Source organism: Hydra viridissima, unplaced genomic scaffold (assembly GCF_058129835.1).
Source record: "Hydra viridissima isolate aposymbiotic clone 2 unplaced genomic scaffold, HvirCarnegie_v1 scaffold_10, whole genome shotgun sequence".
Lineage (NCBI taxonomy): Eukaryota > Metazoa > Cnidaria > Hydrozoa > Anthoathecata > Hydridae > Hydra > Hydra viridissima.
Window position 1 is genome coordinate 3,856,523 of NW_028324309.1, and position 23,193 is coordinate 3,879,715.

Genomic DNA, 23,193 nt, shown 5'->3' on the forward strand with positions numbered 1-23,193 from the left:
TGTTGTCAATGAATCAACTGTCTAATATCAAGTCGATTTTTACATTTGCTACTTTGATACAACATCAAAACTGTTCCTTGACTAATTTATTTGATGAAAACATTATTTTAGTGAGACAAAAGAAGTTTAATTTATAAAACAATATTTTGATTTAATAAAATGACAAATTTAGTTTTTCAAATAGAAATGTTTGACAACATCATTATTTGCAAATTGATTTTAAAAAAAAACGTTAAAATTTTCATTAAAAATTCAAAAGTGAAATTTGTACTAATTAATTTAAAAATACGGGACAAATGTGGTCAAATAAAGGACACGGGACATTTTGTAAAAATACGAGACTGTCCTGGCTAAATACTGTGAGGAAGCTAATTCTAAGTAAAACAAGATGTCGTTAATAAAAATAAAACCACCTAAAGCCATTAATTAATAATTTACACAATAACGAATAAAAAATGAAAAGACGCCAACGCCCGAAGCATTGGAACCAATACAAAAAGGGAGATACAAAACAGAAGAATGAGTTGGAGTAGGAATCAGAGAAGAATTAGTTGGGTTTAGTCGGTAAATGAGAGTCAGTCAGTGGTCAGTCAGGAGTTAGTTAAGAGATACGTAAGGAGGGGATACAAGACTCAACTTCAAGAATTACGAAGAGAAGAGTTGGTACAAAGTTTTAGGTTCTTCGGAATATAAGTAGACCGGAGGTTTGATTTTATAAAAGGAGTTTAGAAGAATAAGTATTTATATAATTTTCAAGTGTAGAGATTTCAATAACGATTACGGTATATTAAAGAAAAAGGACTGTTATTATTAGAGTTAAAATAAAAGTTTGCACGTAAAGAAAAGTACGCGTGTTAACAAGAATAAGTCAGAGTGCTACACAGAACCAAGAGGCTTCCCCATATCCCCACACATTTTTAACCCGAACCTCCTAACCTATGCGAAATACCAAAACCCCATCCCCATTCCCTAAAATATACCCATAAGTAAATTATAAAAAGCCCCACCTCACAATACTCGCAGATGGCCACCCTAAATAATGTATAATAAATAAAGTATAATAAATACAAATATAATAAATGATAAATAAATATAAGGAAAACTCAATGAAAAATCTAATATAGAAATATATAATAAATATACTATATATATAAACAAGCATATTTTATGGATTAAATTAGATGTAAGTAAATATACCATATATTATACATTATAATTACTAATGAAATAAAGATATACAATCCGAATATAATACAATAAAAAAAATGTTTAAAATTGGAGATTAGATCTACACGGAACTAACAATATTTTACAGCTTGTCGCCTTAAACTGCATATATATACTTTCGAGTACTTAAAAATATAAGGTCTACACGAATTTTGTAAATTTTTACACGGTGTTGTCTTCAAAAGCATATACACTTTTGAGCAATTGAAATTGGAGATTAACGTCACACAATATAAATAAAATTTTAAAGCGACTCGTCCTTAAATTGCATATATATTTTGAGCGTTTCAAGTTGCAGATAAGGGCTACACGAAATGAGTTTGTAATATCCTACAGCGATATTCGAAATAATTTCTTAGCTGACTTTAAATAAGAAATGATAAAATCAATCTAAATTTAAAGAATCACGCATATTAACAAACGAAACAAAACCACATGAAAAACTCATCGAAAACAAAGACATTTTTATATGCTAGGTTTTATGTGGAAAACTGAATCAGAGCTAAGGCTAATCTCATTAGATAAATGGTGGATCCGAAATGTATTCATACTCAGTATTAGAAATATGCTCACAATTTAAATTTTTGAAAATTTTTTACTATTAATTATATTTATAATGATGATGGGATTTATTTAACTGTTCTATTTTTTAATGGTGTTCTAAAAATTTTCAAACTGCGAAACATTTTATAAAATTCCACTCTAAAGTAGCTAGCTACTTAAAAAAATAATAAAAAAAATATCGTTGTTATTGTAAAGGAAGGAAACTTAATCATAATGAGATTTCGAAAAAAAAACTTCGAATGAACTAAGAATGAAATTACCTTTTGAAGTTTTATTGAAACACTTTTGTAATCATTTGTTCCGATAAGATATTTATGTTCTAATTTTCATTATTAATCTGTATTTTTTTAGAAGAGTATAGTTTATTTTTTTAGTAGTAATCTGCGCACTGATGTACAATGATGCAATTACAGAAGATACTGAATTTCAGTAATGCAATTACAGATGACAAAGAAAAGGCAATTTCGTTAATTTATTATTATATACAAAATATAGTGTAATTTCGGTGAACTATATAGAGAATGTCAAGTTATAAATGGCGTCTTTTTTTATAAATAATATCCGTTTGTAAATATTATTTAATTTAAATTGGTACAAATACGTGCAGAAAGTGTTTTTAGACTCCAAATGTAGAAAGTCTATAACGAAACAAAATCACGACAAATTTCAAACGAAAACTTTTCTTATAAATCAAGTTAAAAAATCTATAATTTCCAATAAGAAAGGACAATTTATAATTTTCAAAAACAAGTGACGGGAATTACACTAAAATATTCTTTAATGCGAAAAAATAATTTTAAACTTAATCATGAAGATGTTATCAAACCTGTTTCAGAAATTTGCAATACTTAAGGCGCAACTGTTGCACTTAGTATTCAATACATAAATGTTACTAAATATAATTATACCTCGGTAAAAAATATTCTAGAGAAAGAAAGAGTTTTAGACAATTTAGTGAAACATGGAAAACTTATTTTCAGAAACTATTTCATAAGGGATAGTATTTCAGTTTTTTAGTTGAATACATTTTGAATAGATTTGAATTATAATGTAGTAGCAGCTGCATTATAAAAAAAATCTATTCTAATAAAGAAAAAACAATAAAGCTATCATTTTATTTTTATCAAGAAAAATTTAAAAAGTAAAGCAGAATGTCAAGCTTGAAATTATGCTGTGGATAAAAATGTAATATCAAATGTGAAAACAAGGCGTTCAGTTGAACATAACAACTTTAACCTCTCTCTCTCTCTCTCTCTCTCTCTCTCTCTCTCTCTCTCTCTCTCTCTCTCTCTCTCTCTCTCTCTCTCTCTCTCTCTCTCATGAGTTCTTAAATAGATTTAGATAAATTGCGCGTTCAAATGAACAAACCCAAAAACGTAGCATTTTTATGATGAGTTTTTTATATTTAAGTTTTACTTTTCACAATAAAAAAAAACTAAGTTTTATTTTGTTTAAAGCCGTAATAGTTTAAATGAATACTTTTATACATTTAGCTATGCTAAATTTTTATCAATATTCCATCAGAATTGATTAGAGCGGCTTCCACACATAGAGATTTCCAGGTTTATTAAATTTTTATTTTTACGGGAAGCTAATTTCCTCTTACAATAGTTTTTACTTATGTATAGAAAAAGCTAACTATCAATTCCAGGATTTTATTTGCTTCTGTATAAGCAACTATGCTTTTTCGTGTCGCGCTTCAACTTCTATGAGTATTATTATTTAATTAATGTTTTCATTCTCTCCCTACCTGCCCCCGTGTTTTAAGACAATCAAAAAAATGAGAGTGTAAATGATAAGCTGAATGGCGAAACATAGAGTTCACACGAAAATAGAGTTCACGCGAAATATAGAGTTCACACGAAAAATAATAATTATGAATATATGGAAAATCACGTAGTTATTAAACATCTCCGTAATAGAGAAGTTTAAAATCCATAGTTACAATGTCAAGTTCAAGGTAAAAAGAATTGGGAAACAGCTACCTGGAATATGTTACTTATGAATGCTAACATGGGCGCCAGCAGGATTTTTTACAAGGGGGGGGGGGGCAAAACAAAATTTAACAGTGATATTTCAAAAACTACATAAATGTATCAATTTATCAAGTCATTTTATAAGACCAGTGACAACAAAAAATTAAAGAAAATATAAAAATAAAAACACAAGAATTAAATCATTGTTATTCAGTAAATAGAAATTGTAGTCGTCTGCGTTCACTTCCAAACTTATTTACAATTTGTTCCATAAATTCAGATTTTCTGGAGCGTATTTTTTCACAATGCACGCTCATCATGCAAAGGCCAGACAAACGCTCAGATTGCTAATAAAGCTAAATTATACCTAATAATGCTAAATTTTATAATAATATAATGATTAGTTAAAAAACATTAAATGATTTATTACATACAAATTAGACATTCCAAAAAACAAAACAAAAATTAAAATACGCAGGTTAATGCAAGTTAATCAAATTAAATATATATAATTATAATAATCAACATTTAGCAAGCAAAAAACACAAGGTAATAGTATTATTAAAATGAATATAGCACAATAAATTGGAAAAAATAAATAAATAGAAATACAATACAAACAAGAAACATTTTGCCAACAAACAAAAAAACAACAGCATAAAAAAGTAAATGAAACTGACACATTGACATCTTTCTTCGTTAGTTCGAAGTTTATTTGTTTGTGTAAGAACTTTGTTATTGTAATTCGATTTCTTTTTATTATTATTATTATTTCCTATATTTTCCTTTATTTTTCTTCCTCTCTTTTTTTTGTTTTCTATACTTCTCCTTTATCTATTGTTTTTTCTATTTATTCCTTTTTTATTTTTCTATGATCTTTTTCTATCATATATTTTTTTAAACTTTCATTCAAATATCTTTTTTTTAAAACATAAAATATGCCTTTATAAAAAAGCTTCCGCCATCGTGGAAGTCATTGCATTTGATAGTAATATTTGATTTTAAACGGTAGTAGTTTACATTAAAATGTGTAAACTATAAATGAGTTAAATTGATGAGATATCGAAATAAAATCTTCTAACAGTTAAAAGAAATTTTATGAATATTAAGTTTGTTATTTTGTTTTTTCAGGAGGGGGCAACTGCCCCCTCTTGCCCTTGCCTGCCGGCGCCCATGAATGCTAACTTCAATATATTCTATTATCTTTCGAAAAGACATTAAGAGAAAAAAATAACGGTATCTGTAATATACTCCCTAAAATGGACTCAAAATCATGCTAAGCTTCAAAAAAAGAAGGAAAAAAATTTAATTTAATGTTTCCATATTTCTTATAGCTAAAAAATTTAAGTTTTCCAGAGTTTACAATACACTTAACAAAACTCTTAGATAAATTAAATCACTAAAACGTCATTAACAAATTAATGTTGTTTTGTTATGAGTAGTGTGTTTTGTCATGAGTATTATGCTATGTTATAACGCTGATAATTAATGTAATAATAATAATAATAATAATAATAATAATAATAATAATAATAATAATAATAATAATAATAATAATAATAATAATAATAATAATAATAATAATAATAATAATAATAATAATAATAATAATAATAATAATAATAATAATAATAATAATAATAATAACAATAATAATAATAATAATAATAACAATAATAATAATAATAATAATAATAATAATAACAATAATAACAATAATAATAATAATAACAATAATAATAATAATAATAATAATAATGATAATAATAATAATAATAATAATAATAATAATAATAATAATAATAATAATAATAATAATAATAATAATAATAATAATAATAATAATAATAATAATAATAATAATAGTAATAATAACAATAATAGTAACAATAATAACAAAAATAATAGTAATAATAGTAATGATAAAAGAAATAATAATAATAATAACAATAATAATAATAATAATAATAATAATAACAATAATAATAACAATAATAACAATAATAATAGTAATAATAGTAATGATAATAATAATAATAATAATAATAATAATAATAATAATAATAATAATAATAATAATAATAATAATAATAATAATAATAATAATAATAATAATAATAATAATAATAATAATAAGAAGAAGAAGAAGAAGAAGAAGAAGAAGAATAAGAATGATAATAAAAATAATAAAAATTACAATAATAATAATAATAATAATAATAATAATAATAATAATAATAATAATAATAATAAAAACAATAAAAATAATAATAACAAAATAATATTATGTTATGTTAATAATAATAATAATAATGTTAATAATATAATGTTAACATGTTACCAGATAAAGTAATTAGTTCTCCAACTGTCAACAGTTTTAAAGCGAACCTCGATAAGCTTTAATGTTACTACAGCTCGCAGCTTTCCTTAGAGAAAGTTGCAATATGAGCTTCACAAAAACTAACTGTAATCTGATAATCTATAATTTGTATTTTGTCAATTATTATTATTTTTGTTGTAACAAATATATACTACTACTACTACTACTACTAATAATAATAATAATAATAATAGTAATAATAATAATAATAATAATAATAATAATAATAATAATAATAATAATAATAATAATAATAATAATAATAATAATAATAATAATAATAATAATAATAATAATAATAATAATAATAATAATAATAATAATAATTAGAATAAGAATAAGAATAAGAATAATAATAATAATAATAATAATAATAATATTAATAATAATAAAAATAATAATAATAACAAAATAATATTAATAAATTTTAGAAACAGTAAAACTAACAATAGGAACAACTTAAACAAAAATAGGTACAACAATACTAATAAGGTGCTTGTGTCAACTTTTTTAGCGCTGTCATAAAAAAAACATCTAAGTCGAGTTAACATAACTTTTTTAAAACTAAAAATATAAAATGGAAAACATCCCAAGAACTTTTATATTCCTAATTCATATTAAAAAATTAAATTACAAATAAATTTAATTACTAAAATGAAACATTTTACAGCTTTTATAATGAACTAAAAACCTTTGCAAAAATAGTTTGTTCTCAGTGTTCGTGTACTCAACGTGAATTTGAATTTGCTAATTTGCCAAACTTAAAACAGTGAATGTAACCTTCAGTATTTTCCATAGGTCACATTTTTATGATAAATGAGTTTTTTATATTTAAGTTTTACTTTTCACAACAAAAAACTTAAGTTTTGTTTTGTTTGTAGCCGTAATAGTTTAAGTGAATGCTTTTATACATTTAACTATGCTAAATTTTTATTAATATTCTATCAGAATTGATTACAGCGGCTTCCGCACATAGAGATTTCCAGATTTATTAAATTTTTATTTTTACGGGAAGCTAATTTCCTCTTACGGATTTTTTAAATTTATGTATAGAAAAAGCTAACTATCAATTCCAGGATTTTATTTGCTTCTGTATAAGCAGCTATGCCTTTTCGTGTCGCGCTCCTACAGTAGAATATCAATACCTTCTATAGAATATCAATACCTTCAATCTTTTTTTAAAACTAAAAATATAAAATGGAAAACATCCCAAGAACTTTTATATTTCTAGTTCATATTAAAAAATTAAATTAAAGATAAATTTAATTACTAAAATGAAACATTTTACAGCTTTTGTAATGAACTAAAAATCTTTGCAAAAATAGTTTGTTCTCAGTGTTTGTGTGCTCAACGTGAACTCGAATTTGCTAATTTGCCAAACTTAAAACAGTGAATATAACCTTCAGTATTTTCCATGGGTTTCCAAACTTCCTCGTGCTATTTGATTCTTATTTGCATTTGTTTAAAAATATAGTTTCAAAGTGTGACCCAATATCAGTGCCGAGTTCAACTTTAGCAGCAGTTTTTTTACAAGGAGAGAAACGCCAAAAAATTTTATTCGTCATCTGTAATTCTTGTGATTAATAAGAAACATTTCTCGAAAGAACGAGTTACTATTGATGAAACCTAGTAACTTGTTACAAATTATGGAAAAAAACCTATTTCGATTTTCGGTAGAATTAACGAAGACCAATCAATTCGACGAATATATAAGGGTTTAAAGAAGAATAGTTTTTTGACAATAATTTATGAGTTTTAGTAGTCGGCGTTCACTCGTAAACATGCGCAGCGAGATAAATTGTTACACTCCTGTAACCAACGATTAGATTACAAGTTGCAAAGTGTTACGATTATGTATAAACCAATTGTTAAACAATTGAAATATTGTGTGCGTTTTTCTATTTGTTCTTACATAATTGTGACTAGATAAATTACAACGAACTAAAAAAGATGCAATTATTCGTAATTTAAAAATATAAAACGCTTTTATTTCAGAAACTGAAGTAAAGGTCTGCCTCATAATTATGAATGACAAGAAGAGTTAATTTATGGCTGTTCCGCAATTTTACTAAAAGGTAAAGAACTTCGCAGACTTAAAGTCATCTATAAGAAATGAATGCAGTATTATATATTTTTGAGTAGTGAAAATGTTGTGGGTAAATTATCATCTTTTAGTACTTGCTTCAAGATTTTCTAAACTGTTGATTCTTGTAACAGTTAACTAACTAGTAAAGTTCAAGAAAGAATTTTAAATTGAGATATCAAATGACTTCTCAAAGATACTATTGAAGATTAACAACACTTTTAAAAAAGCTCACAAAGGAATAATATTTGCGATATTAAAAATGAGGCAGTTGTTAGTAACACTTAGTTTCCGAACCAGAAAACTTAAATTTAACTAGTGATATTTTGCATAATAGTTTGAGGAAGTGAAATCAGATTTTTAACCTAATTAAGAGTGAAAGTGGAAATTGAATTTAAGAACAATTAAGTAGAAGTAAATAAATTAAGAACGGGTTGACAAAAGAAAAGCAGTCAATGACTCTAATACCTTTCGAGTAACCTTTTACTGTTAAAAAGTTGTTATGAAGTTTAAAAGTCGTTAATTTAATAATTCATCTGCTTAATAAGTCGGTAAACATAGAAGTTGGTTTCTATCCATCACTGGAATTTGACTTCATTCTTTTCAAAATGTTTCCGATTTACTTTAATTCTCATTTTAAAAACGTGAAATTGACTCCTTGAAAACGTTTAAATAGCCTTTAGGACATATCATGAGGCATATGTGACCGAAGAAGACTGTGAAGAGTAAGTGATAGAAAGGTATTTCTTATTTTTTAAAAGTTTTGTGTTAGACAATTCGCGAGGTTAGAATAATTTTGTTCTATCTCCATGTTTAAACGTTGGGAGAAAGTTTTTGATTTTTTCTTAAAGTAAAAATTGTTTAAAGTTTTAGCTGTAATTTAAAAAAAAAAAACAACAACTTATGCTTTAAATAATTTGTTTAAGCAAATTATTTAGAAAAAAATGTGTAAAATAAAGCGTGTTTTAAAAGTTATTATTGCTAACTAAAATTAACAACTCATTTTCTCCCAACTTTTAAAACGGGAGATAAAACAAAATAATTCTAACCTCGCGAATTGTTTCTTGATTTTTTATAGAGTATTTCAAAATTACTGTAACTTAATATCAAGAATCTTAGAACAGTAATAAAGGTAACCCAAGTTGAGATTACCTGGTTATAAATGAAACCCATTTTTAAGTTGTTTATGTTTATTCTATATTTACTATCATCTTTCAAATAATTGGAAATGTTTTCAAAAACAAGTGTTTATAATAAAAAATAGACGTGGATTTCAGTTAAACATTGAAGCTTGAGCGTTAAAAAAAACACTTGTTGAGTTTTTAAAAAATGTTTATGGATCTTATTATAAATTTTGCCTAATTTCTACATTAGCTACTGTAATGTGCAACTTTGGAAACCGAATTTCATGGCATATAATTTGAATTTCTTATAAGTTTCAAACTTTGGAAAATTTTTTAAAGAGATGTAAAATCTTTTATTCACCTGTAATTTAACGTAGTTGACTGGATTACTTACAAAAATAAATAAAACTAACAAAAAAATTTATTTATCATTACTGTCATAAACACGCTCTCTTGGTTTATTAGTACAGTGAACAAAATTAAAATAAAGTATAATAAACAACTAAACATCTGCTTAACATGGTTTTACATTAAGAAGTAGAGAAATTAATGTTTTTTCTACTTTAAAATTATATCACATCAAAAGCCACATCAAAAGCAACATTAACTTAAAACTTTATATTTAGAAATATTTTTAACTGTTTTCCGAAGTTCTGAGGACTATTGAAAATGAGTTCTACGGTAAGCAAATTTACTTTTTAATATAGTATTATTATATAGATAAAATTTCTTGGATAATCAGATATTATTAAATTTCATTACTTACTTATCAAATTTTTAACATTACTTAACTCATTAATAATCAACTGAGTAATTATAAATCTGGTAATACCTGACAAGAAAATCTAAGATAATAAAGGTTTTGGATCACTAATATTTTCAAAAATTCAGTGCAGCATTTACTATTATCTCATCATAAGTTGTTACGTTACTAATTTATAAATTTAGCATAATTAAACTTAAAACGTTATTATTACTGATTTATATTACAGCTTGTAAAAGATGTTGCTGAAACGGACTGCATAAAAAACTATGAAGTATTTGATATGCCTATAAACTTGGTTTCCAAAATAGGTGAAGGAACATCGGCTTCAGTCTTCAAGTATAGCTTAGGAAACAAACAAACGGCCGTGAAGTTGATTAAAACCCAATTTTCTCAAAGAAAAACAATGCTAATTGCAACAAAATTAAAAAAACTACAACATAAAAACGTTGTAAACTTTCTAGGTTATTCTGTAAGGCCAACCGCTTTGTTTTTTGAATTATGCGCCACTAATATTGAACAAATGGAAGTCAATAATCTGTCTCAGCTCATTGATCTCCTAAATGAAGAGAAAATTTTTTTATTTCAACAAAGATTAGATTTTCTTTTACAAATGTCAGAAGGAATTGAATATTTGCACGAACACAATATAGTTCATAGAGATATCAAGCTTTCAAACATTTTAGTGACAGGGCATCAGTACAATGTAACTTTAAAAGTCAGCGACTTTGATGACTTTGTTGATATAAAAGCAACAGTTACATGTAATATGACGAAGCCCAACAATCAAGGAATGACCCTTGCCTACACAAGTCCTGAACTGTGTAATTGTGAGGTGGAATCTCCAAACAAAAAATCCGATATGTACGCTCTTGCAATAACTGCATTCGAGCTTTTTAGCAGTTTTTCCACAGCATGGCATGGTGTTATACCATTGTTTAAAGATATACTTTTGCTTGATGCAATCAAATCTGGAAAACGACCAAACATAAGCCACATTACCGGTTTATATACGGAAAATACAATTAATGTGGTTAAAGTTACTAACCTGATCGAGACTACATGGCAAGACAATCCAACGGCTAGACCAACCATATCTGAGGTAATAAAAAAAGAAAAGCTTTAATTTCACTTTCACTTTGAAATTTAGATATAAAAATATACTAAAGATATATATAACAAGCTCATTAAAAACATTTTTTTAGTGGAGAGAAACAGTGTCAAGTATAATAACATCTGTCATGGTAGGTGACCTTTCATGTTTTAGCTATAGCATTAACAAACATTTTTATTGCAAACTTGTAATTTATTTAATTCAAAAGTTGTTTTTTTAATATGCATCCTCACATACCTATTCATTAAAAATTGACTACCACGCCCACCTTTATACTAGGCTAAAAATAAAACTTCTGAAAATTTATTTCATGCAATGTGAGAGTAACAAGAGTAGTACAATATTCCAAATGTTATTTAACACAGTTCATTATAAATACTTATATTAAATTAGGGTGCACCAATTCAAGCATGTGACATAAATACATCAACATTGCAGGTTTTTTTTTTTTTAAATAGAACATGCAAGCAAGAAAACTTGCAACTTCTACAGACTTTTGAGTAATTCACTTTTAAAGAAGTAGTTCTGAAAATAACCCTTCAATAGCACACAAATTTCTTCCTAACTATTTCAAAAATACAATTATAGGTATCAAGTAGCATTCAGCCATATCATGAAGAGAAGATAGTAAATAAATGTCAGGTAACAAACCCATTAGGTTACTAGCTCAACAATGATAACAACAAAGAGCATTTATATAACTTAGACTTTAGTAATTATCATTATAATATTTATAATAATTAAAATATATATTACAATAATTATAATAAACTTTATATTAAAATTTACTTTTGCTGCAGAATTTTATTCATATAAATCCAGAGGGAAAAAAAAACAACATTTTGACTGTCCTATGTTTTTATATTGTAAATAGCAAGCCAATTTTTTAGGAGAAACTCAGTGATTAAAAATTATAATTTTAGAGAAAACGACTTTCTCCAATTGAGGCAGCAAAGCACTATATTTCATTAAAGGAAGATCCAAGTTATTTAAAAAGAGAATTTATTAACCAAACAAAAGGTCAGAAAACTTGTCAGAAAATATATTTCTACAAACTTTCTAATGTAAAAAAAAGAATATCAGAATGAAATATTACATAACAGATATCAAATATGGTTTTACTTGTATAGGTTTTGGAGTGTTTGCATGCAAAAGCTTAAAAAAAGGAGAATTCATAGTAGAATATAGGGGGGATTTCGTTGCAAAAAGCACACTGGAAAATAAAGAAAAGTTATACGAAGAAACAAATGCTGGCAGTTATGTTTATGACTTTTTACACAAAAGTATTGAATACTGGTACTAAACTAAATTTTATTCTAAAATTCATCTAAATTTTATAATGTTTTCTTTATTTATATTGATATTCTTTTAAAACAAAAATTTTTATTTAGCATTGATGCAACTCCATACAATGAATACTTAGGACGCTATGTTAATGACTCAAAATACTTTGCAAATGCATACATGAAAAAGATTTTGCATTGTGATGTTCCTCATTTATGTTTATTTGCTTTGAAAGACATTTGTGTTGGTGATGAAATTCTCTACTTTTATGGAGTTGATAATCTAAAGTGGCATGCTGAGGTTTTTTTTTATTTTCTTCTCAAGTTTTAACTACTTATTTTTATATTTTGCCAATTATTTGCATTCCCTGGTGATTTACTTAAAATGTTACTAAAAAACCTTTTTTTAACTCAGGAATTTCAAATGAAGACAGAGCAAAAAAGAATATCAAAGGTAAAAAAACCTTTTAAAAATTTTATCCACACTTTATAAGATAATAACTGTGTGCACAACGATTTAATAATACCCAAATAAATTGTTTTGTAATAAACAAAGTTTGCTGCACCCTACCTCTAAAATCATTTTCACATTGTTAGAGCTGTTCTGTTTTTAGGGCTATCATAAATTACACTTTTTTTTTTCTTCACAAGGATGAATAATAATTTAAGTGAGAAAGATTTATTTTTGAGAACAATTTACTGATTTTTTTAGTTCTAAAGTTAATTTTTGATTTTGAAGCATTATTTTCTTGTTATCTCAAAGTCAATTTTAAAAAACAAGACATTTTTGAAATTTTTTTTATATTCATGTTATATTCACTCCTGTTACTAAAAAAGTATAATCAAAAAGTGTTTATTTTATATGAGAAAATTGATCATTTTCTTTTTATTGAAAAAAAAACAACAAACATTTAGATTGAAAAATTACAAAGACCGAAAAATGGCATAGAACCAGTTGAGAAAAGTGCACAGTTAGATAAAGACAAAGAAGTCAGAAGTGATGTACAGTTTAATAAAGTCACAAAATTGGCAGCTACAGATTGTGATGAAAAAGACAATATTCAAGTAAATATTTCTAAAAAAAGACTAAATGAATATATAACAAACATACATGATATTATTATTTAAAAGCAAAATTTTTTTGGCAAAAAAAGCAAACTTCCTTCATATGTTTTGCAACATACTTATAACAGATTCATTATTTTAATTATATTACTTCTTGTATTTAATCTTAAAGGTTCATCTGATGTACTCTAACCCTAAAAATATTCTTAATAAAGTAAGGATATTTTAAATATAGGGAGTAATATTTTTTTAAAACCTAGTATTTATAAGCCAAATCAAACTCATAATGAAAATTCAAAAGATATTTGATTTCTACTTTGATTATGTTAATTCTATTTCTTTTTCAATTGTTATTATACTTTTTTCATCATTGGTTTTGGCTAGTGACTTTATCAATTATCAAAAAAAAAAAAAGAAAAAGAAAAAAGAAACATCTTTTTATTTTATTTATAATAGATTTTTTCATCAATCACCCAAGAACATCAAAGTGAAAAAGAGTCTTTACCCCAAACTCCACAGGTATACTGCTTTTGTAAACAAATTCATGCTTTTTAATATTTGAAGATTGATTAAAACTAATTGATCATTTGAGAGCAAAAATATTCAGCATTTCAAACTTTAATGGAAATATTTTATGTGCAACAAATGATATAGATTTTTAAAAATTTAATTTAAAGTCCTGTGATGAAGAAAGAATTGATACTCTAGAAAATGAAAGCACATCAAGATCAGATTCCAGTGAGGTATGTGAAGTTTTAACTTTAATTTACTACCACTTTGCATTTATGATATGATTTGATTTAAACAAAATGCTAATGATTTTTTAGGATGACATTGATTTTGAAGCTCTTAACTACAACTTAGTTTTAGAGGTAAATTTATTATTTTATTTGTTAAGCTGAAAACAATTTTAAATACACAAAATGTTTTTTGAAATACACAAAATGTGTTATTTAATTTAATTTTTTAAATGTTATTTGATTATGAATAACTTTTCCATGTTTAAAGTGATCAAAATCAAGTTAAGTTTATTGCTGTTTGATTTATTTTTGATTAATGTAGCAAATATCTTAATCACATTTCTTTGCAGATATCCGATATTAAAAATGCCAAAATAGCTTCAAGCACTTTTATGATAGATGATGTGACAGACAAATCTCAGGTAAAAATTAAGTTGACTTTTTAATAAAAAATATTTTAAATACTTAACATTTTAAAAACTAAGAAAAACACTGATTTTATACTAAACATATTAAATCTTTCTTAGCATTATATGAAATAAAATCAAGAAAAACTATTAAAAAAGAAAACATCTCTTACTTCATACTATTGTTAAATATTCTAGGTAGGTCAAAACAGCCAACCAAAATTGCCTGATGAAGAAATGCCTAAAAAAGTTAAGGTACCTTTGAAAAATACATTTTTTTTACACAATTTATAAATCAATCTGAATAAAGTTAAATCCCAAAATTTTCAGAAATTGAAATTTAAAATTCTAAACTTTAGAATGTAAGAAAAAAGAAGCCACATCGATTTTGCATTTTTTGTAAAAAGTTTACATCATATTTAACAAGACACATAAAGCTTATGCACAAAAGTCATCCAGAAGTTGAAGTTGCATCATCAATTAAATCAAAAAAAGAAAGAGATGAAGCTTTTGGAATGTTTAAAAGAAAAGGGATTTTGGAAGTCAATGTAGCTGAAGCTGGAAAAGCGGAACCAAAATATGAAAGAGAACGAGAGGCTCAAAAATATAAGGAAATTAGTTATTGCAGTCAATGCCTTGTGTTTGTTTCAAAACGATTCTGGCACAATCATGTGAAGTCGTGTCAAAAACACTCATGTCAAAAAGTTCTTCCTGTTCCAGTGGGGCTTCTAAGATTACCTGAAGAAGCAAGATTAAGTGATGAATTTAAAAAAAACATTTTATCACATTTTCGAACAGATAAAATTGGTCAGATTTGCCTAAAAGACATAACAATTCTTAAAATTGGTTCAGTCTTTTATGATAAAGAAAAGAGGAAACTTGATAAAGTTATGGAAGCAAGAAGCTCTGTCAGAAACGCCATGAGACAATTGGCACATCTTTACAACCTATTTTTACACTGCAAAAACTTACCAACACAAAGTAATGATTCTAGTAGTATGTTTTTGCGCTCTAACTTCTTTGCCTTAAGAGAAGCAATAGATATTTTTACAAAAAAGGCAGATTCAGGCATCAAAGCTGGTTTAAAACAAAATTTATTTTATTTAATAAAACGTGCTGCAAAAGTTCTTAAAGCATTATATTTATCAGAAGCAAATGACAATGATGCTAGTGAAACTGACAAGTTTGTTTGTGTTTTAGAAATGTGGGAGGACTTTATCTTTGGAGATGCCACTTACCAACTAAATAAAAACAAAAACGTAAAATCTCGTAAACCATCTGAACTTCCAGTTGAAGAAGATGTGATTGCTTTTCGCAATTTTGTAATTACAAAAATGGCAGATTTAGCAAAAGATTCCTACCAATGGTTTGACTCTGAATGTTTTGTTGAGCTTCGGGATTGCGCATGTGCAAGACTTACATTGCTAAATGCTAGAAGAGGTATGGAATTACAACTATTGTTTTTATACTATTTAACAAATTCTAAAATAATATCAGCTATTAACATCATATCATTTCAGGATGAACTACTTCCATATAACTTGCATAATCTTAGTTTGTTATAATTACAAATACAATTTTATCTAAGCTTAAGAAAAAAAAAATTAGAGCTTGTAACTGATGTTAATGTAATTTTAAATAGTGTTAATTTAGCAACATAACCTTGTGGTTTTTTACTATAAAAGATATTTTGTAAAACATAAAGGTTTTCAACTAATATTTGTGAGATTGACATAAAAGCTTGTTGTTCTCACAAACTTTGTGGCTTTAAAATCTGTTTACTTCATTTTTTATGTTATTTGTATACAAGATCTTTTTTTAAAATCTATGCCTACTTTTTAAGTGATATAACAAGGTCAAGAATTATAACACATGATTAATAAATCAATAGTTTCTGCTAAAAAATAAAAAATAAAAAAAAAAAAAAACAAGAATCCTCATAAAACAGTATTTGAGATTTTTCTTTGATTAAAGTAAAATTGTTCTTTGAATAGAATATTAACAGATTTAAATAATACAAATAATTAATTATATTGGTAAACTAAACAAACCTAGTATATTAAACATATGAAATGGTAGATCATTATTATAAATATATGGCAAAAATATAAAGGCTAAGTGTCAATAAATATCTTCTTTTTTTTTTTACTTTTATAATAATAATAACAGTAGTAGTAATAATAATTATTATTATTATTATTTTACTTTTAATGTATTTTATTTAATAATATCATTATAACTTTATATATTTTATTTAATAATATTATTTTTAATATTACTATTTATTATTATTACTATTATTATTATCTTTATTATTACTATTATTACTATTATTATTATTAGTATTATTTTTGTTATTATTATTATTATTATTATTATTATTATTATTATTATTATTATTATTATTATTTTTATCGATACTATTATTACTACTATTATTGTTATTATTGTTATTATTATTATTGATATTATTTTATTATTATTGTTATTATTATTATTATTATTATTTTATTATTATTGTTATTATTATTGTTATTATTATTATTATTATTATTTTATTATTATTGTTATTATTATTATTATTATTATTATTATTATTATTATTATTATTATTATTATTATTATTATTATTATTATTATTATTTTTATCGATACTATTATTACTACTATTATTGTTATTATTGTTATTATTATTATTGATATTATTTTATTATTATTGTTATTATTATTATTATTATTATTTTATTATTATTGTTATTATTATTATTATTATTATTATTATTATTATTATTATTATTATTATTATTATTATTATTATTATTATTATTACTATTATTATTATTATTATCATTATTATTATTATTATTATTATTATTATTATTATTGTTATTGTTATTGTTATTATTATTATTATTATTATTATTGTTATTATTATTATTATTATTGTTATTCTTATTATTATTATCATTACTATTATTATTATCATCATTATTACTACTAAGGACAATAATGATAACTATTATTATCATTATTGTCCTTATTCAAATGTCTTAATATTATATTTAGTGTTTATATATACAAAATGTGATATATATTAGAAAAACAAATAAAAGGATAATCTAATTAAAAAAAATTAAAATTTTGAAGCTTTTTTTTTTTTATAAAAGTAGTTATATAAAACAAACTTTAAATTTTATATTTGCATTTTACATATAAGGTGGTGAACCAGCCAGGCTTCATCTTGATGAATACCAACAAGCTATTGAAAACACATGGATAGACAAACAACGCTTGCTTGATCTAGATGAGATTGATCAAAAGCTAGTTGAAACTTTAAAAATAACTTTTATGTCTGGAAAAGGAAACAATCATCTAGTTCCTGTTCTTATTCCTCCAGATACCCTTCCAGCATTAAAAATTATAGCTAATAGCGATATAAGAAGAGAGGTAAATATACCAGAAGGAAATAAGTTTTTATTTGCATGTACAAGAAATTCTGAAGGACATACATCTGGTTGGAATGCTGTTCATAGTGTCATTCAAAAATTAAATCTAAAAAAACCAGAAAACTTGAAAGCCACTACAAATCGACATAGAGTGAGTACATTATTTTCTGCCCTTGATTTACCTGAAAAGGATAGAGCAGTATTTTTTAAGCATATGGGCCATTCAAAAGAAATAAATGAAAACACCTACCAAGTACCACTTGCCTTGATGGAGATAACTAAAGTTGGAAGACATCTTCTTAATTTTGATTCAAGTAGGTTTAACTTTTTATTATAATTTGAGAATTTATCATACAGATGTTTGATGTAGGAAAAAGAGCACTTAAGCTCAGCTCTTAGAAAAAACTAGAAAAAAAAAAAATTTTAAAAACTTATATCTTTTTGATTTTATTTTCTTAAAAAGATGGAAGTTGTTCCAAGACACTTAATGAGAGCTCAAGTTTCCCTCAAACTATTAATCTTGTATCTAACAAAGCTGATGTTGAACCTAAAAATGACATAGATAAAGCTTATGCAGATTCATCAGCTGAAAGTCAAAAAGGTAGTTACAGTTTTTGTTAAATTTGTGGTAAAGTATTTTATGTTTTCTTAATAATATAAGAAAAAGTCTTTTTGCATAAATTTGCACAAAAAGTCCAAACTTATGCAGAAATTTAAGCATTTAAGAGCTGTTCTAATGTTTCTAAATTTACTGTTTTTACTTTAGTTTCCATAATATCCCATAAATTTTATCTTATATTTTGGCTAAAACTTTTTCATTTAATTCAGCTTTTAATAAATAAAAGTACTTTGTTTCAAAAGTTTCGCATTCTTATTTAAATTTAAGCTACCTTTTGAAATCAAGTAAAAGGTCAAAAATTACCTCAGTGTAACTGAATGATCTACATTCAAAATTCTAAACACTGTTCTTAATTTGACTGTCAGATTTTAGTATTGTTTATTATTTATTTTTTGTAACTTGTATCATTTGTTCTCTTAGAAATTGTGAAAAGAAACAAAAAGAGACAAAAAGTGGAAGAACCACAAAAAGATTTGGCAGGTATCTAATTATTTAGTAACAAATATAATTTTTAATTAGTTTTTTTGAAATGGTTAACTGTTTGAATGTTTCTGAGATATAAATAAAACTATCTGTAAACTAGAGAATCATATTTATAATAAATAATGTTTCTATAAAATTTGGCAGCCAACAATTATTGGCTTAGAAAAAAAAAAAAAATTTTAAAGCTTTTTAAAACATTTTAAAGCTTTTTAAAGATTAAACAAACAAAACAAAACAAAACAAAAAAACAAATGACTGAAATAAAAGAGAAATACCTCAAGACACATGGCGCTCCAGTGTTATTCATCACATTTTTATTTGCTAAAATAAAAAAAACAAAAACAAAACATACAGAATAAATGAAAAAATTAAAATATATTAAACATTTAAAAAAAGTCATAACAAATAAACCAGATTTAACATGACTAAACTTCTCCTAATAGTTATATATATACTCTACACAAGTATCATGTAAACATGATAGTGGTGTAGAGTATAAATACATATATATATGTGTGTGTATCTTTTTTTTGAAAAATATTTCTTTTTTATTTTGCACAAATATGCTCTAATTATTATTATCATTTTTTTCTTTTTATTTTTTAGAAAGAGAGTATCATGTTTGGGTGCAAAGAGATGAAAAAATACTGCTGGACAAATTTCAAAGTTGCATTGATGACAACAAAATGCCAAGTAATCTCCATTTTTAAAAACTATGAAATCTTTTACGCTAAGAACTATGCTTTTGATTATGTTTTACAATCTGAAACATAATCATGAGCATAAAAAATAACAAATAAATATTTTAAAACCATAGTTCTATATAAATTATAGATATACATTTATAAATAATTATTGATAATCTTAATTTCTGCTTAACTAATAAAAAATATAAAACAAACAAATAAGAGATATAAAAAGGCAATATTTCAAACTACATCATGAAAAAAAAAAGATTTAGAACACTAACTGTTTTTTTATTTGGATGTGCTAGCAAAGAAGATCTCTAACTTATTTTTTTTTTTAGGTAAACAAGAGTTGCTTGAGTTTTTGGAAGAGTTTTTGAAGGAAATTCCATATAAAACAGCTCGAACCAAACTTACAAATGAACGAATGAAAAGTTTAAATAAAAAGAAAGAACGTTTAAAAGATATTAACATTTTATAATCATAGTTATTTTTCCTTTCTTGCGATTTTTGATTCTATTAGGGATCCTAAAAATGAATTACTTGCTTGTATTTGAGTTTAGTCACCTAGATTTGCTTTAACACTTTGCCTTTGTCTAACAGATGCTTTAATTAATGCTACAGCAGCAAATAATCAGAATTGGAAAATATGTGTATTAACTTGAACTGCTAACAAACAAAAGCGCGTCAAAGATTATCGCATCGTGCTAATTTCTTTCCTTGTAATGCTGTTGAATTTATTATAAAAGTTCTCAAAGAACTTTGTTTTTTATTTCACGGCAACCGAAATTTTTTAAACATTTGAACGGAGAGGTCGTTTTCTTGTAATAGGGAAAGATGTTTTTGAAGCATAAAAGTTGTTACAAAAAGCCTACAAATCTGGTGGCGGATTTTAAAATTCGTTAGATATTAAAAGTCGGGCTCATAAAAAACTTAATTTTCATATTCAAGTTTTTTTTTTCGTGCCACGTACCTTTTTCCTCAAATAAAAACTTGTTCTTCTAATTTTTAATTTCTAAGTCAAACGATTTCAAATTTATGTAGGCTTATGCAAACAAAGTGTTTTGCTAATTGGCTTAAATTTTTTTCAAAATGACAAAATAAAAATTTTTGATCAAGATTCAAAAAAGAAAGCTGACATGCTATTGTTTTTTTACATGGTCGCTTTAAACTTTTTCTATTAATCTTTTGATAATGGCTCCTTTTCCATTACTTGGTAATCTTTCATGACTTGTGACACAAAGTAAAATTCAAATGTAATATCATAATAATTCATTAATTGACCTAAGTTATAAAACTTAGTGCAACTTTTTTAACTTTACACATCTATCCGTAAAATAATTTTCTAATTAGGAAATCGTCCTTTGAGTGAAAATATTTCTTTATTAAATTTAAATTTAAGATTAGAAGCGAACTTTATCTATTTAAAAGTAAAATTTTGCATGTTGGTGATAATTTTTACATTTTTTCAAACATGCCAGAATTTGAACAACATTTAAAAGAAAACTAAAACTGACTGCAACATAAGCTATTTGCTCATTTTTAAAAACATCCCAAATTGTGTTTAAACATTTTTTAATTATTGCAGTAAACTGTTTTCTTTCTCTTTTACCTCTTATCGTCATTATCCTATGATTTTCTTAAACATCATTTCATAATATCAGAAATTCTATTTCCTTTGTATTTGCACATACTAGTTGAGACCGAGGAGTAGCTGCCTCTCGGAAGAAATAAAATAAGTTTTAAGATTAGAAATAGTAAAAATGTTTTTGGGGAGATGTCTAGACTCACGGAGATGAATAAGTTTAACTGCTATGCATAGTTGACAAACATACACAACAAAACACCGGATTGTTTTATATATGCTTGTCTTTTTACAATGTTAACACGTACTAAAGTTTAATGAGCGCGGTTAAAAGAATTTAAAATTTATATAACCCAAAAGAAACATTTTTGTATAACGCAGGTTTAATTCGAACCTTAAACGCGGTTTGATCAGAATTAGAACCATCCACTATGCCACGCGAACTTTAGGATAAGTTGTTGTTATTTTAAATATGTACGCATTTTCCAAACAAAAACTTCCTTCACTGTATTACTGCTAACAAAGAAGATTTACGAAATCATATACACAAAAATTTTTTTTACACTAAATTTTATGCTAATAATAAATTGTAGGGGATGAGATGGGGAAAAAGAAAAACATCTGTGCTTTGTAATACATATATGTCCTCAGGCCCATAATTGTGTCACAGAGGGGTTTCGAAGAGACTACAGCACTAACAGCCATAATCTACACCACCGTTTAATTCCACAACTAGGGTAAAATGAGCACGTATTCAAATTTTGAAAGCTATTATCTATTTATTTTTTTAATTTTTTTCTTTCTCTTCTTCTTTTCATCATCATATATTTCAATGATCATCTTAAATGCTATCCTTTCCTAACATCAAAAATTTTTTTTTTTACTTTTTACTTTTTACATGTTGCCTAAATAAATAAATAAATAAAACTGATTAAGATATTATAAAGATATTCAATTTTAATCGAGTAAAGATATAACTTTCAGAAATACTTTCGAGACAATTTTTTTCTCGTACGATGAACATTCAAGCAATTTAAGAAAAAAATAACCTACTTACGGCTTCGTGTTTATTGACGTCCATTTACTGTTTGCAGAACTGTTTTCAAACTTTAAAAAAAAATTAATTTATTCCAAACAGTATAAACAAAGTGTATAAAAGTTATGAAGGTTTATAAATAATGAGTCGTATAACATTTTTTTACTTTTTTTTTTTTGCAAAAAATATCGACCAAGAGACAACATTAACATAATCAAACAATTCCGTGTATTTATTTATCTATTTTTTTTTATTTAGTAATTCTTTTGATAATAACCAAACAAACAAAAAAAATCAAAAAAATGCGGTTTCATTAATTCTTATTAATTAATTTTATAAAGGAAGATGTTTTGCAGTCGGAAACATGCGACGCATTAAAACAAACTTTTATATACGTGTAGTCCTAGTATAGCTTTTAAAGATATTTTTTATTAAGGTCTACATAAAAAAATCAGAAAAATTAAGGGCTACACGAAGTTTTTAGAAAATATTATTAAAACTTTTTTTTTATATCAAGTTTACATAAAAGCTATAAACAAAGACGTTAATAGGCCAAAATTAAAATTTAATGAATATTTTAGCTAAAACACAGTGTCGCCCTTAACGCGGTTT

General features: G+C 24.9%; 1 protein-coding gene across 1 annotated transcript; it reads left to right on the forward strand.

Moving 5' to 3' along the window:
* The first annotated feature begins 8,027 nt into the window (after positions 1 to 8,027).
* Positions 8,028 to 22,264, forward strand: LOC145200614 (uncharacterized). Its single transcript, XM_090100945.1, has 22 exons — positions 8,028 to 8,970; positions 9,981 to 10,035; positions 10,347 to 11,219; positions 11,323 to 11,361; positions 11,625 to 11,669; positions 11,820 to 11,873; positions 12,155 to 12,251; positions 12,362 to 12,507; positions 12,561 to 12,815; positions 12,930 to 12,968; positions 13,430 to 13,579; positions 14,036 to 14,098; positions 14,257 to 14,322; positions 14,407 to 14,451; positions 14,670 to 14,741; positions 14,925 to 14,981; positions 15,086 to 16,166; positions 17,944 to 18,486; positions 18,636 to 18,773; positions 19,212 to 19,271; positions 19,881 to 19,967; positions 20,302 to 22,264. The coding sequence occupies exons 2-22, from the start codon at positions 10,024 to 10,026 to the stop codon at positions 20,439 to 20,441; spliced, it is 4,062 nt and encodes a 1,353-aa protein (XP_089957071.1). The 5' UTR covers positions 8,028 to 8,970; positions 9,981 to 10,023; the 3' UTR covers positions 20,442 to 22,264.
* The last annotated feature ends 929 nt before the right edge of the window (positions 22,265 to 23,193 follow it).

Excerpts from the sequence above, each read along its gene's own strand:
- LOC145200614 (XM_090100945.1), top strand. Across the intron at positions 11,670-11,819 it reads TAAATACATCAACATTGCAG|GTATCAAGTAGCATTCAGCC; the intron begins GTTTTTTTTTTT and ends ATACAATTATAG. Across the intron at positions 12,969-13,429 it reads AGCAAAAAAGAATATCAAAG|ATTGAAAAATTACAAAGACC; the intron begins GTAAAAAAACCT and ends ACAAACATTTAG.